Source organism: Saccopteryx bilineata, chromosome 3 (assembly GCF_036850765.1).
Source record: "Saccopteryx bilineata isolate mSacBil1 chromosome 3, mSacBil1_pri_phased_curated, whole genome shotgun sequence".
NCBI classification, from domain to species: Eukaryota; Metazoa; Chordata; class Mammalia; order Chiroptera; family Emballonuridae; genus Saccopteryx; species Saccopteryx bilineata.
Genome location: NC_089492.1, coordinates 254,823,096 through 254,838,766, shown reverse-complemented (window position 1 = coordinate 254,838,766; position 15,671 = coordinate 254,823,096). Strand labels below are relative to the sequence as shown.

The window sequence follows — 15,671 nt, the reverse complement described above, 5'->3', positions numbered from 1 at the left end:
ATGACTCCTCTGTCCTCTCCTTCCTGCTTCATTCCCACTGGGACCCTGACTCCACTCCAGCCAGGACTGGGAGTCAGTGGCATCAGTGAAGATGATTCTACTCTGGTTCTGTGGCAAGACTGGCCAAACCTGCCAGAGGGGAAGCTGAGTTCAGAGAAAGCAGTGACTCTCCCAAAGTCATGCAGCAGGTGGATGGAGGAATGGGACTCAAATCTGGGTTTATTAAGTCTTAGCCCAAGACTCTTTCCTGGTGCTGCCTATGCCCAAAGCCCACCTGGAGAGGTTATGGGGAGGGGGGTGGAGCTGAATGGATGAAAGAGAAGCAACCCACCTCAGTGCCTGGAAGTATGGAGGTGAGGGGGAGGGGTTGGTGCTGCCTGGAATAAGGGAAGAGCAGGTGAGCTCCCTGGCCCCATGGGCCCTCCCAGAGAGGGCTTCCTGGCTAATCCTCCAAAGCCGCCATGACTGCAGCTTTGGAAGGTGATTGTCATGAAACAGAAACAAGATAAGGGATGTCTGGGGGCCTGAGGGGCTATTTCTGAACCCTGTGAGCCTCAGCCTCAGAAGTACAAAAAGTCTTTATTTCACAGAAATAAGGGCCATTTCCACAGTGAAGGGAGGAAATGTGAGGCAGGGTGGGAGGGGCTGAGCTGACTGGCTCCCTCAGAAGGGCCCCCAGAATTGAGTTGAGCGGGAGCCCCCCTGGAGATCCCAGAGCCACAGCCAAGCCCCAACCTAGACACAGTCTGAATTCCGACACTGGCTGGGACAATTCGCGGGAGGGTAGGGAGGTGCGGAGTTGAAGGAGTTGGCCTGTTACTGTAGATTCCCGCTCAGAGGAGTGGTGTTGATTACAGGTGCCCAGGATCAGAGTTGGGGGCCAATCACATGCAGGAGTCACATAGGGGTGCTCCGAACCTTGCCCTCCTCCTCGAGGACATTCTCATAGGCATTCTCATGCTCACTGGACCTGAAAGAGAATGACAGGGGTCATTACACTTTCTATTCCATCCCCTTCTCCCTGCCCCATCCTGCACATGTGAGCACAGTATCTTTCAGAATAAACATTTCAGTCCCAGAAGGGGGGTTCCCCTGACCACATCTGGTCTTGTGCACCTGAGACTGGAGGTCTCTCAGCACCACCTCCCTGAACCCCACCTTCCTCGTCCACTGAGCCCCTTCACACAGGCACTGCTGAGCCTCCCACACTGAGGCCATCTCCCCACTGAGCTCTCTCCACACACTGAGCCCTCCCACTCACCCTTCAGAGCCCCTTTTCCCCACCGCACTCCTCCCTGAGTCCCAGTCCACCCACTGAGCCCCTGTCCCCACCAAGTCCCCACCCTCTTCCTGGGCCCTTTCTCTAAACCAGGGGTCCCCAAACTTTTTACACAGGGGGCCAGTTCACTGTCCCTCAGACCGTTGGAGGGCCAGACTATTAAAAAAAAACTATGAACAAATCCCTATGCACACTGCACATATCTTATTTTAAAGTAAAAAAACAAAACAGGAACAAATACAATATTTAAAATAAAGAACAAGTAAATTTAAATCAACAAATTGACCAGTATTTCTATGGGAACTATGCTCCTCTCACTGACCACCAATGAAAGAGGTGCCCCTTCTGGAAGTGCGGTGGGGGCCGGATAAATGGCCTCAGGGGGCCGCATGCGGCCCACGGGGCCGTAGTTTGGGGACCCCTGCTCTAAACCAAGGCATGTTCGCATGGAGCCCTGCAGTCCTCATCAAGCCCCCCTCGCTCACCACATGAGTCCCCATTCTTCACCTCCCTCTCCCCCATCAGAAGCCCCTGGTCCTGAGGCCCCATGGGCCCCTGGAGCACCTCACCTGAAGCTGGCCACCACTGAGGAGTACTTTCCTTCCGTTCCTACCAGGATCCCATCTGCCTTGTTTCCAATGGTCACGGCCATGTTTGCAGGCTCCCTAGGGACAGGATTCGTTAGTAGGGCTCTCTGGATCCCCTCTGCTTTTGTTCCCCTTCCTCCACGTGTCCAGTAAGGTCCTGTCTGGGCTCTGGTTCTCACAAGTCCAAGGGCAGAGACTGCTGCCCTTTAACAGAAGTCCCTCACTCCTGTAGGGCCCCTGTCAGCCCCTGAATTTGGCCCTACTCCACGGACCCTCACGCCTTTCTCCCTGCTCCACAGTGGGGCCTCAGGTTCCACTGCAAGATTAGCCAAAGATCTACCCGAAGCTACTGCCCAGCTTCCCTCTGCTGTTCTTCTGGCCTCAGCTCAGGCCCCAGAGTGGATGCAGTAGGACTCGGGGTCTTCCCCAGATTTCCACAGGGCTTTCCCTGGGCAGAGGGAGCAGGTGGCCACCATCCACTGAAGACAGAGCTGGGCTCAGAGGAGAAAGGAAGTGCTTCCAGAGAAAAGCTCCTGGACTCTTATTTAAGTTTAAACCTTTAAATTAACTAAGTGTGGCCTCTGCCCCCATTTCCCCAGAAACTGCTTTCACAAGGGTCACAGGGAGCCTTACCACGGCTCCTCTAGCCCTGGACATCCCACAGGCTCCTGAGACTTACTAGGTCCCAAAATAAACTCTGCAGTTGTCCCCGATCTGCTTTCATGTTCTGTGTCTCAGGAAGTGGTTCCCAGAAGTCTGAGTGTTTCCCTGTCTTTCCTGCCTCTTGCCTCCTGCTGTCCCTCTCCCACAATTCCCAGGGGCTGGACTCCAGGCAGCTCAGACCTGTCCCTTCTGCATCCCGTTGTCACCTCCACCATCCAGACTCTCTCCTGACCTATTGCTCAGCCTCTGCCTCACTCTCCTCGCCTGCAGCATGGCCCCTTCCCCGCATGCCCACCTCGGGCAGCCAGAGTGGTTCTGGTCAGGCACACCTCATCCAACCCGTTTACAAACTTTCACTAGATTTCTGCCCGGAGAGGAGAAAGCCCACGGTTCGGTCTGGGGCATTGGTGTACCAGGGTCTCTTTTGCCAGGGCCCTGCCTTCCTCACCAGCTCTTCTTGGGCCTCTCCATCCCTCTCATCAACCATCAGATGCTCCTGGTCCCTCAGGAGCTCCAGGTCCACCAACCATCAGATGCTCCTGGGCACACGCAGGGTTACTGCACGCATGGCAGGAAGGCACCAAGCCACTTGTGTGAGAGCTGAGGCCAGTTGCGGCCCTGCCCCAGGGTTGGTAAGTGCAGAATGGGTCAGCCCACTCCCCTCTACCTCGGGGCCCTGCCCCTAACTCAAGACCCCAGGGGTACTCTTCCCCTCCTATGCCACACTGCAGTCCCCGTCCTATGCCACACTGCAGTGCCCTCCTATGCCACACTACAGTCCCCTCCTGTGCCACACTGCAGTCCCCATCCTATGCCACACTGCAGTCCCCATCCTATGCCACACTGCAGTACCCTCCTATGCCACACTGCAGTCCCCTCCTATGCCATACTGCAGTCCCCGTCCTATGCCACACTGCAGTCCCCGTCCTATGCCACACTGCAGTCCCCGTCCTATGCCACACTGCAGTCCCCTCCTATGCCACATGCAGTCCCCTCCTATGCCACACTGCAGTCCCCGTCCTATGCCACATGCAGTCCCCTCCTATGCCACACTGTCCTGAGACTGCTTCCTCCTCACTCTTCAGGCTTTGGGATAAAGGTGCAGTGGCCACCCTCTTTGGCCACCCTCACTCCCCAGACAGGTCAGGTCCACACTGCACCCTGAACTCCCTCAGCATCAGCACTTGTCCCAAGCCGGCTGCTTCCATATCTGCCTTCCCTGCCAGTCTGGGAGCTGTGAGTGCAGGGGCTGTCTGATCTACTGCCCCTCTGTACCCCCGCGTGTGGCACAGCAGCTGACCCCAAAGAGGATAGAACCTTTCTTTCCAGCGATTTTCACAGCCCCATCACAGGCCGGGCAGCTGTCCCAACTATACAGACAGAAATATTGAGACTCCAAAGAAAGCATTTCCCCGGCCGCACAGTGAGGAGCACTGGAGCTGTGGGGCCATCACAGGCCGGTCTGAGAGCCAGTAAGCTGGCACTCTAGTCCCCCAAGATGCCAGGACTCAGTGTCCGTTCCGTACAGTAAATGGACTGGGCTCAGGGTTTCTCAAGCCCTTCTCACTGCTGCTGGAGCAGCAGCCATGGTCCTGGGGCCACCCTGCCTGGGATGGCCCAGTCCCCGAGGTCCCCAGGAAGCACTCACGGCTCTTCTTTGCACCAGAAGTGGTTGACAGCAAAGGCAATCGCAACGAGGACCAGGAACACGGCCACAGCGATGAGGCCCTGCATCCAGGGCTGCAGCTTCCCCAGGCCTGGGAAGAGGGGAGGGAGGGGGTGCTACAGTAGTCTGAGCCTCAGAGGGCCTGCAAGTGCCCAGCAAGGGAAGGAGGGCCTCCCACCCCAAGGGCTGGGGCCTGTGCTAGAGGCCATCAGCCAGCTACCAGGACCAGAGGAGCCATGCTGGGGTGGCAAGGGTGGGAAGGAGGACCCATCTCACCTCCACTGAGCTTAAGAAAAGGATAGATGTTTGGAGGAAGGAATGAGGAGCTGAGGAGGAAACAGGCCTCAGAAACCTGGGTCTGAGATCCACAGAGCCCAGAACCCTCCCCTTCCCTCCCCCAATTATGGGTCACATACGGGGCCACCAGAGACCAGAGAGCAGAGCCCTGGACAGCTAGCCTAAGCCCGGCCGGCCGGGGGCGGCTCCCTTCCTCCCGGGCTGCCAGCAAGCCGGGGCAGCCCAGAGCTCATGGGACTGTGCTGGCATCTGGAAGATCCTGTTCTGTAACAAGAGGGTTCTCTGGTGCTGGGTAGGGCGTGGGAATGAGAGACAGGCCTGACTGCTCAGCTGTGGGTGCCAAGGTGCCCAGATAGAAAGGTGGGACAGGACGTCTTTGGAAGGCAAGACAGAGAGGCTCCCCTCTGGGTCATGGGGGCCAGGAAGGAAGCTTCAACACCCGGCCCCTTCCAGCTTCTCCAGCTAGGTTCCTAGGAGGCTAAGCCAGGTCAAGCCCCCATCCATTCACTGTTTCTGCCTTTTAACCCTTAGGGTTAAGTGTAACCCTTGACACCACCTCTAACTTTCAGGTTTCCCAGAAGTCTCCGCTCTCAGCCACTGGCAGCCCCAAAAGGCTCTTATCTCTCTGGGCATCACTGTGCTCCATGATCCTGAGCCCCACAGAGGACATGCACACAGCAGCCACAGAGGCATCAGGAGGGGACAGAAGCTAGCGGGAGGCTGCAGAGGGGTCCTGCCTCCAAGCCAAAACACCTGCATCCTAGTGCCACACTGTGTTTTCAGGGGACCAAGCCAAGCATCAAAAACCTCATTCTTCTTCACTCTCACTCAAGAGCTCTCTTGCTGTAGTGAAAGCCTTGCCTCTCCTCTCCTCTGAGCTCGCTCTGAGCCTGGCCGGTATTGGGAAGAGGTCTCGGAACTCTCTGGTCTCTGGCTAGGTCAGACCTTGCTTCTCTCCTTCGGTGACAGAAGATTCACAGTGTGGTTACCCTAGTTCCATACTTGCCGAAAAGCTATGTTTTAGACTCATTGTTTTCCCAAGAAACAATGGTTTTAGACCCACTGTTTCTTCAGGTTAGTTGTTGCTCAAGGATTGGGAATTTGACTCACACCCTGGGAGGCCTCTCCTGCTTCCTCCAAACTCTGCAGCCAACTCCCTCCAGATGCACCAGGGACTGCAGTCCCTGCTCCTCCTCCATGGGGTTCCGGGTTGAGACACAGAATAAGGGGGAAAGCTTGGGGTAATAGAGAGATCGTCTGAGCCCTGTCCCTACTGCTCTGCTGTGTGACCCACACAAGTTATTCAACCCCTCTGATCTTCAGTTTGCAAGAAGGCTTCCAAGAGACAGAGTTGAAGCAGATTGCCTGAGAGCTCAGGACACTTGCAAAGGAGTGGTGTTCTGGAAGTACCCTTGTCAGTCCCCTTTGGACCCAAATCCCACCTGCAGAGTCCCCAGACTGTGGCCTCAGAGGTGGCCTGGCAGTGCAGGGCAGGCACCTGATCTCAGGGCGTGGTGCTTTCCACCTGCCCTTGCCCGGGGCCAAGCCCTGTCACACCTCTGAGGTGGTGGCAGCCACCCTGGGAGGTAGGCAGGGCAGTTTATTGTCTTCATCTTATGGATGAGGAAACCTGAGTCTCTGAGAAGGGCAGTGATTCACTCAAGGCTACACAGCAAGACACAGGCAGAGCTAGACAAAGAGTTCAGGTACATAGTGGGGGCCACACTGGTAGGGGTGCTGTCCCCTACCAAAGCCCAAGAAAGTGAAACAAGGGCTTAGGCCAAAGCCCTGGGCACACCAGTGATGGCTCTGCTCCTCCCCTGGAACAAGTGGCTCAGGCCTCACCCTCACCCTCATTACAGCCCCTGACCGCCGTTCTCGGACCCAGCTATCTCTAAGGAAACTCCTGCTCCGAGAGCTTGGGTCTCAACTCATCTCTCCAACCCTAGACCCAACATTTCCCCTGTTGCCTGCATTTCTCACTCCTGGAAAACAAGTCACAGGCAGAAGCCTGGTTTCAAGGTATCTGCCTTTGGAGTTTTCTCCATGAGCCCAGCCCCCACTCATCCCTTCATACTACAGGTGTCAAGGGTGGTGACAGAGGCCAGAGACACCCCCCTCCACACCTGCGTTGCCAGCACCCAGCCCAGCACTCTGCACCACAGCCACCTTGCAGACCCAGCCCTGTGCTAACCTTGACAGCTGGCGGGCGGCACTGCCGCAAGCAGGCCCAGCATGACCAGGCTGAGGGCTGACATGGCTGCAGGCAGCTCCAGGGCCTTCCCTCCGGCTGCTGGTGCCTGGGATCCCGGAGCAGCAGCGGGGCTGCTGGTGTGTGCTGAGACCAGAGAGAGCTCGGTCTGGCCCTGGAGGAGACGAGCTGGTAAGGAAGAGGGCCAAGGAGGAAGGAGGAGAGAAGGTGGAGAGAAACTACCCTCCCTCCCATGGTAATGAGCTGCCAGGCCTGGCCTCCCTGGCCCGTGCCCAGCCCACTGGAGCTGGCATTTGAGGTCACCTTTCAGAGGCTGACTAAGGAAGTGGGTCTGCAGGCCAGGATGACGTGGAGAGTGGGGAGAGTGGAGGCCTCAGCTCCAAGCCCCAGGCCTTCCCAGGGTTTTTACATCAGCTTCCCCTTCTTGGAGGTGGGGGAGTTGGGCTCTGGGAAAAGCAGTGACACATTGTTGCTCCTGCCTTGAATGAGCCCAGCGGGTAGGGCCTCTTGGAAGGCAGACAGTAGTATTAAGAAATTTGCTGACTGGTTTAGGGAGAGTGGGGAAACCCCAGAGACCAGGAAAAGGTCAAAGCTGCCCACTCCCCCTCCCGTAGAGCCCGGCCTATTTCCTGCTCTCACCTCACCTGTCTTTACTCAGCCAAGACCCAGTCCTGGGACACAGTCCTGGCTTCTGTCCCTCTAACCCCGACTCAGCTCAGTAGCTCTCTAAATCCACACTCTCCCATGGGGGTCATGATAGAGAGCCTAAGGTCCCCGGTCCCCAGCCTCCCCTCCCAGCCCAGCTGACTGGCTCACCTCAGCTCTTTTTCTTGGCCCCAGATGTGGTTCCTGGAATCTGGGTGGGGCTTCCCTGGGACAAGATGTGGGCTTGGCCAGAAGTCTCTGCACATACCTCTGACCCACCTCCATCCCTCACAGGGAAACAGCGGAACACAGCCCTGCTGTGGGGGGCAAAGGAAAGACACCCTCAGGTGGCAAGCTCTAATCTCCGGCCCTGAACTCCTGGGCTTTCAACCCCTAGGATCACGTGGAGTCTATCAGGCCTTCCAACTCAGGAACTGAGAATAACTCAAGTACCTGTGGAGACCTGGGGCCAAGGGTTCTGCTGGGTCTTCCTGTCCCACTCCCCAGCAGTGCTGGAAGCCAGATGCTGAGAGTCCAGCTCTATAGGCAACAAGAAAGAAGAGCCAGCAGACTGGGGCAAAGCTTCAGAGGTGGAGAGTTCCCAGAGGCCATGGCATGAGCCAGAAACCTCTCTGCAGCTTCACTGGCCAGAAGTCACCAAACTGCAGCTCACAGGACCTCATTGGCAGCTCTTTCTACAGCAGGACAGGTCTTCTAGGGGCAACACTCAAACATCACGCCTTGTCCCTGCTTCCCACATGTGTGTGAGTGTGTGTGCACACATGGCAGTGCACTGGGCCCATTTTTATCCAAAGATGGATGGCTCAAGGTGATCCAGGGAAACTTGGTTTGGAGTCCGGTGGCACCTCCCACACATGTAGGTCCTGGTCTGTCCCCCTGCCCCAACTTGGTGTTCTCAGAATCTTCTGGCACAAAGTTTGTCTAGAGTAAGCACCATGAGTGTTAATGAACAGCCACAGAATCACTGACTGGAATGCAAGGAACGGGGGGTGAATTTAACAAACATCCACAATGCCTTCCTCGAGGGTTTTAAGCCAGGGAGTCACATGGTCAGGTTTGCATTTGAGAAAACACTTCTGGATTAGTCTGCGGGCCGCGAGTTTGAGACCCCTGGGAGAAAGGGAGACCATGGGGAAGCTGCTACAACAGCACACAGCCAGGACGGTGGCCTGCTCCAAGAGAGCAGCATAGATAGATCTGAGCCCTTTTGAGGAGGTACAATAGACAGGACTGACTGCTCGAACACCGGGGCTAGCTGGGAGTGGGTGGCGAGAAACAGGGCGGAGCCGAGGGTGACTCCTGGTTTCTGGCTTGGGCAGCTGGTGAATGGTGATGCCTAGGGCAAGGCAGAGCAAGTTTCAGGATGCGGGGAGGAACGATGAGCTACAGGCTTAGAAGTACTGTGTTTGGGGTGCCTAATGCTCTCCAGAGAGAAACATCCAGAAGACATCGGGATCCCTGCAGTAGAGCTAGATCTAAGAGACTTTTGTGGCAGCATTGGTAACTGAGGCATAAGAGTGCATAGTCTCCCAGGGTGTGTGTGTGTGTGTGTGTGTGTGTGTGTGGCAAGAGGAGAACAAGGGAAAAGAGGGACGCAGTGAGGAGCCAGGACACAGTCCCAACACATACGGGTATTTCATCAAAGAGGAGTCAGTTATGGAGCAAGAAGGAGTATCCCAGAAACCCAGAAAGGAGAGATCCAGGAAGACACAGGGCAGGGAAATCTCTGCTGTGAGCCCCTGCAGCGGGTGACTCAGAAGAGCAGTCCAGCCTCTCCCATCAGTCCCCAAGTCCCAGGTCTGCCCTCCCTCCCCTGAGCATCAACCCCACTTCCCTAAAAATCCTGGGGAAGAACAAGGATTCCCTGGGGCATGTTTTTGGGGGTAGTGGGGGAGGGGGATAAGCAGGAAGGACATCAGATGACCAGCAGGAGAAAAACATACCTCCCAGGTCAAAGTCCCAAGCTTTAGAGCAAAACAAGTTGTTCCGGAAAGGGGGTGGGGTGGGTGGACACTAGCTTTGAGGCTGGTCCTTGCTCTCTGGATGTCCTTATCCAGCTGAAGGGGGTCATCTCTCCAGCTGCATGGACACACCCCTGGGTCCCCATGGCAACAAGGTGGGCCCCCCTGCTGGTCTGGCTTGGACCCAAGATCTGGATGCAGACCTCAGCAGCCCCATGGGGCTGTACCCTGTGTTCTCATCTCTGAGCTGCTGTTCCATCAATGCTCAGTTCCTTCCTCCTGTTCCCAGCCCAGCTCTGCCATCCCGAATCATCAGGCTGCCTTAAACAAGCCCTCTATCTAGCTAAACCTTGTTTGCTTACACTTCAGAAAAGCCTAAGTGGGCCTCTATTCCTGGAGTCACCTTTCTCCCTGCCTCATCCTGCCTGCCATCCCAGTGATTACCAGCAGATGGCAGAGTTCAGCTCCAATCCCAGACTGGTGGCAGAGGGCAGAGGACCAATTCACAGGTGAAGATTCTGCAACTTCCCCTCCCTCCAGCCCCTCACTTCCACCTCCATCACGGGATGGTTTGGAGGAAGGGAGAATGCACACTAACATGCATACAGTCAGCGATGCTTAGAACAGTGCACGCGGCTTGCTCAAGACCGTGCGCTGCAGGAAATCACAGAGGACTGAATTGTTCAAGAAGGCATCGTGGAGGAGGTCGTACTGGGAAAAACATCAGCTGAATAATTGGACTGGACAGCTCCAAGGAGGCATCCAGACAGGGGGCTCAGACAGAGGGAAAGCAAAGAGACACAGTCAAGAAAAGTGTTTACAACACAAAAATAAAAGCTTTTTTCACTCATTCTTACAGTAGTTCATCTCGTTTATTTTTTTGCTGCAAGCCTAAGCACACCTGGAGACTTAGTTTTATTTATTCAAACAGATCCTGCTTAAACCCTCATAAGATAATATGCAAACTCCTTCGCATGGGCTTGAAGACCCCACAACCTGCCCTTACCCTGCTCTCCAGCCTCATCTGGGCCCACGGCCTCCTGTCAGTCCTAACAGGAACCCAGCTCTTTCCTGAACTGGGACTTCTCCACACTTGCTCTTCCCTCTTCTTGCACCAGTCTTCCTGCCCCATTTGCCTGGCAAATGCTAACAGACCCTCCAGTCATTGCCTTAAATGTTACTTTCTCCAAGGGGCTTCCTTTGACCTTTCTTCTCCCCCATTTGAAGTCACTCCTACTGTGAGTCCTCCCTCCTCATCTCTGTATGGCCATTATCACAAATTGCAATTACCCATTGATCTCTGTGTTTACTCACTTAATGTCTGTCTCCCCAAAGGGAAGGCATCATATCCTGTCACCCCAGCATCAGGTACTGAGCACCACCTAAACACACACCTAGAAAATATTTTACGAAAGTAAGTCTCAGTGTATCCAATGCCTACCTCTGGCCTGACACATAGTGGAAACTCAGAGAGTGGTTGTTGAGTGAATACAGCATTTTAGCTTTAGTTGGGTCCTTTTTTTATATCCTCTAGCTGTGAGGATAGAGCCTAGGTCTGGTTCATCTCTGTACATCATCATAGTTCAGAGAAGTTGGAGCTTTCCAACCCTAAAATGAAAGTCAGCTCCCCACTCCTCGAGGTATGCAAGCAGAAGCCAAGAGCCAGGTCACTCAGCAGCGGCATCTGGCCCTTCCAGCTCTGGAAGCCTGTGATTCTGCGACTCCATTAACAGATTATGATAGTTTGTTACACTGTAGTCAGGTTCTGAAGAAGTAGGCTGGTGAGGACTGGGACTCTCCTGGGACTCAGCATTTCATTTACCTGGCTGCCCTTTACTCAGCAATCCGTTCATGAGGGCCCATGGGCAGAACCCAGAAAGAAGTTCACGAATTTTCACATCGTTATTCACTAACCTCTAACTGAAAGTTACCATTTTCTTCCATTAGGAAAGGAGGCAACAAGCCACAGTACCTCTGTGATATTTTCATATCACCATACATTTGTGGCAGAAATTTGGAGATGCTATTTATGCTCTTTGCTATGGATGTGTAACAGTCATCCATCCTTCCACTAAATCTTGTTATTTAATACAGTAGAAAGATACCCGGCCCTAGCCCGTTGGCTCAGCGGTAGAGCGTCGGCCTGGCGTGCAGGAGTCTCGGGTTCGATTCCTGGCCAGGGCACACAGGAGAAGCACCCGTCTGCTTCTCTACCCCTCCCCCTCTCCTTCCTCTCTGTCTCTCTCTTCCCCTCCCGCAGCGGAGGCTCCATTGGAGCAAAGATGGCCCGGGCGCTGGTGATGGTTCTGTGGCCTCTGCCTCAGGTGCTAGAATGGCTCTGGATGCAACAGAGTGACCCCCAGAGGGGCAGAACATCGCCCCCTGGTGGGCATGCCGGGTGGATCCCGGTCGGGTGCATGCCGGAGTCTGTCTGACTGCCTCCCCGTTTCCAGCTTCGGAAAAATGAAAGAAAAAAAAAGATACACATAACTTACTATACTATTATAAGTTTTTATTTTCAGTATGTTGATAACTATATTTCAATATAATTGATTTTCTTTGCAATGTTGCACATTTTATTGGATGCATTTAAAAACATAGTCTGTGGAGGGGTCCATAGGTTTCCCTAAACTGATCAAGGCACAGAAAGAGTTAAGAAGTTCCGACTCACCTAAGGACCTCGGTCAGGTTGGCTCAAAGCAATGCCACATGATCTCAAGGTCAAGCCTGAAGAAAGATTGGCAACTCTCTAGACAGAAGTTTTCTGGGACTGAAAGCTGGAAGCTGTGGTCAGATTGAATGGGTGTTCACTCCCATAGAGAGCCCTGTGCCTAGGAGTTGGAACGGGCAAAAAGCACCCCTCAGAACCAGCCAAGCCAAAGAATATACTGGCTGCAACACCTTAGTCCTAGGCGACTCCACTGGGCCAGCAGAATTTATGGCCAGGACCTCTGGTGAGGCAAGATCAATCTCCTCCTTCTGTTGCCCAATCACTCAGCCAAGAAACTAAAGGGCTGACCCCATGCCAGGAGCCCCGCCTGCTATCAGAGGTCCCAAAGCCAAATCTTTACCAGTGGTTCCAGCACCGCCTGCTGTCCTGCCCCAGGCAACAGGCAGGCAGTGGAACCAAGCTGGGGTACTGGTTTCTAGAATCACAGTCTTTCCTGGCCTAACGGCTCACCCTGAGTAGCGTGATCTTGCTCCTCATTTTCCAGCTGGGGCAACTATGGCACAGGAAAAGACGGTCACTAACTGAAGGTAATATGGGAAGTTAGTAGGAGAGATAGGGCTAAACCCCCAGGCATCCCTATGTCTAGCCTAGGACTCAGTCCCTCTGTCAAGCACCCCTTGTTGGTCAGTTTCCCAAATAGCATTCTGGCTTGCTTTTATTCATTCACTCAGCACATATTCAGTGTCCGCCATGAGACTGGAAATACAATGGCAAACAAGATAGAGCTTATATTGTACAATTATCTAATTACAGTTGCACCAAATGTTCGAAGGAGATAAAAAAAAAAAAGACGCTAAAAGTATGCAAATGAAGATGCCATCTTGTCTAAGGAATCAGAAAGAGATAGTAACAAGTCTTAAGTTTATTCCTTCATTTAACAAATATATGTAGGGAATGCCTCCCGCGGACCAGGCACTGTTCAAGATGCCAGGAATCCACCAACAAACAAAACAAAATCCTGCCCTCACAGAGCTTATATTTCAGCCGGGTCAACCAGGAAACAAACCAACAAATAGAGCAATAGGGAAACGAGACAGGATCGGAATGGGGTGCTGGTGGGGCAGGAGGCACTATTTTACATAGATTCATCAGTGAAGGCTTCTCTAAGAGGCAACATCTGAGCAGAGAGCTGTGAGAAAGCATGATTCTCAGCTGCCAGAGAGGAGAGGATCGCAGACAAGGAGAACGAGCGGTAGATGCAAAGGCCCTGAGGAAGGGGCCTGAAGCCCATGCCAGTGAGGCTGAGGGAAGAAGGCAGGAGAGGAGATATAGTTTGAAGGTAAAGCCAATATAATCTGGAATGTGAGAGGAAGAGAGGAGCCAAGGGTGGCTTCACAGTTTTAAGTCCACTCAGCTGGAATTGACTGAGACAGGGAGGGTTCAGGAAACAGAGGACATTTTTGTTCAGGAGGGATAGAAGTCACACATTTGGATTGGGGATGGGTAAGTGAGTCTGGAATTAAGAGGTGAGGTCCGGGCTGGAGAGGCATGTTTGGGAGTGGGGCCGTGGAGGAGGAGCTCCTCCGGGACATGGAGAGCTCTGAAGGTCTGGGCTTGGGGAAGGGCGTGAAGAGCAGTCCCAGGCCGGGAAGGAGTGCAGGCCGGGGGACTGGCCTGGCTGGAGAGCAGAGGGTGGTCGGAGAGAGGTCTTGAGGGCCTCGCAGGACCTGTGAGGGGGTTTGGTCTTTACCTTACAGATAATGCGGAGCCATCACAGGGTTTGAGGCAAGGATGTGACATGGGCAATCTTGTGTTTCAGCAAGATCGCCCCAGGCACAGCACGGAGAGTGGACTAGACAAGGCAGTGAGACTGAGGGGCTGGTTTTTTTTGGTTGGGGGGTGGTGGGAAGAGGGTCCAGCAGAAAGAGGGGGTCACTGAGACTAGAACAGTGCATAAAGAGAGGGGAGAGGATCAAAGAGCAATGTAAGGGTACAGCTAGCAGGCTAAGGTTGTGGGGAGCCAGGGACTCAACAGAGTCAAGTCGAGGTGGTACCTAGTCCCCCGTCTTGGACAACGCCTGGAGGTTGGTGCTATTTTTTAAATGAGAGAATACTAGAAGAGCAGCAGGTTGGGGTAGGGGAGGAGGGGAAGCATGTATTCATTCACTTAACAAAACTTTCTGAAGTGCCTTCTCCAGGTCCAGCACCATCTGAAGCTCTGTGGCTCCACAGCCCCGCCATGGGGAACTCACAAGTTAGTGGATGAGACAAACAGTGAGCAGTGAGCCCCATGACGGGTTCTCGTGCAGACAGGCTGAGTTTCCAGGCACCACGCGGTGTGTCCATCCAGTGTTCCTGGAAGCCATCCGAGCTGGAAGTCGAGGCTTAGAATTAAGCAATTCACGGATGGTAACTAAAGACAGGGATGATATGGCCTGGGACAGGGAAGGATGAGAAGTCGGGCCAGGACCCAGCCCTAAGAGATGTTTACTTAAAGGGACTGGGTAGTGGATCTCCATCTGAACTGGGGTGGGGGGGATAAGAAAGCGACACATACCGCCTTTATACCACTTCTGGTCAAACCACAAGTAGCAGGCATGCCTCACATTTCAGGGCCTTTGGAGTTATGTAACAGATTTTATGTTATCCTCACCAAAACTGCTTTTCTTCCTTTTTACTAACGTTGCCATTCGTCTCTTAAATATTTGGAGAAGCTGATATTCTCAGCCTGAAAAGGAACTTTCTTGGGAGGGTCTCTGTCCCGGGGCATCTGTAGGGCGGTCCCAGATCAGAGAGAGGAATTGTGCTCGGATCCCTCTAAGCACAGAGCTGGGGAAGATGAGGAGTCACGATGAGGCTGGATTTGGTTCAGTAAGAGAAAGGCGAGTCTGGAAGAGCTGGATGACCCTGAAAGGACAGTGATGGCAGAATGACCCTGAAAGGCGGGGGAGCGCCCCACTACTAGGAGCTGAGAGCAGGCAGAGGCAGAGTAAAGCCCAGCAAGGGCAGGGAAGGTGTGCACAGTCTCAAGGTTAGAGTTCCTGGGGCCCAGGAGGGGCGATATGGGCTCAAGATCCCAAACCCACTACTAGCTGTGTGACCTGAGCAAGTCTCTTCTCTTCTCTGAGCCTGTTTCCAGTAACACTGCACTGAACGGGCTGGGGGGGGTGATGCCTCTGAATGCCTGGCAGCCGGGTATCACGTGTCTGAGCCACACCGCCTGTCCCACACCAGTCCCTTTTCAGAGCCGAAGCCCCAGCAGGGCAGTGGGAGGTATTACAGGCCACATGTTGGCCAATATGTTCACTGTCTGAAATTCAGTCTAGAAGCAGCCACACCTAAACCATGTCACCATTTCACACTTGAGGCTTTCAAAAGGTCAGACTTTGACCTTCAAAATGAAAGTGACTTTAAAAGGCTGGAGCTGCAAGGAAAAGTTAAACAAAATTCAAATAATTTCACAATTCGAAAAAAAACATGCACAGTTGGGGTTTTTTTTCCTAAATAAACAACAAAAGTGTTTATTGGTAAACTAGGCTGAACTTGTGATTTTTGTTTGTTTGTTTTCTTCTGTTCTTTCTAAAATTTCTATAGCAAGGAACGTTTGTTGAAGGAGCAAGAGAAGTGAAAAAAAAAGTCATAGCTTAAAAATAAACAAAATGAATGTGC

General features: G+C 53.6%; 1 protein-coding gene across 4 annotated transcripts; it reads right to left on the bottom strand.

The window, feature by feature from the left end:
• Window positions 1–559: 559 nt before the first annotated feature.
• PDZK1IP1 (PDZK1 interacting protein 1) lies at window positions 560–7,630 on the bottom strand. Of its 4 annotated transcripts, none has more exons than XM_066269269.1 (5): window positions 7,521–7,630; window positions 6,687–6,858; window positions 4,178–4,286; window positions 1,849–1,944; window positions 560–970 (listed from the first exon to the last, which is right to left on the bottom strand). In XM_066269269.1, exons 2-5 carry the CDS (start codon window positions 6,748–6,750, stop codon window positions 898–900), a joined length of 342 nt encoding a protein of 113 aa, XP_066125366.1. In that variant the 5' UTR covers window positions 6,751–6,858; window positions 7,521–7,630; the 3' UTR covers window positions 560–897. The 4 variants fall into 4 exon arrangements, with proteins under 4 accessions (XP_066125366.1, XP_066125368.1, XP_066125367.1 ...); XM_066269271.1 differs by lacking the exon at window positions 7,521–7,630 and adding an exon at window positions 7,344–7,507; XM_066269270.1 differs by lacking the exon at window positions 7,521–7,630 and adding an exon at window positions 7,349–7,507.
• Between the last annotated feature and the right edge of the window lie 8,041 nt (window positions 7,631–15,671).

Bases quoted from the DNA above. Each gene is read 5' to 3' on its own strand.
- PDZK1IP1 (XM_066269269.1), bottom strand. From the start codon at position 6,750: ATGTCAGCCCTCAGCCTGGTCATGCTGGGCCTGCTTGCGGCAGTGCCG. The intron at 1,945-4,177 runs GTGAGTGCTTCC...TCCTGTCCCTAG, and splicing joins TTCTGGTGCAAAGAAGAGCC to GGAGCCTGCAAACATGGCCG. The intron at 971-1,848 runs GTGAGGTGCTCC...ATTCTCTTTCAG, and splicing joins TCAGTGGTGGCCAGCTTCAG to GTCCAGTGAGCATGAGAATG.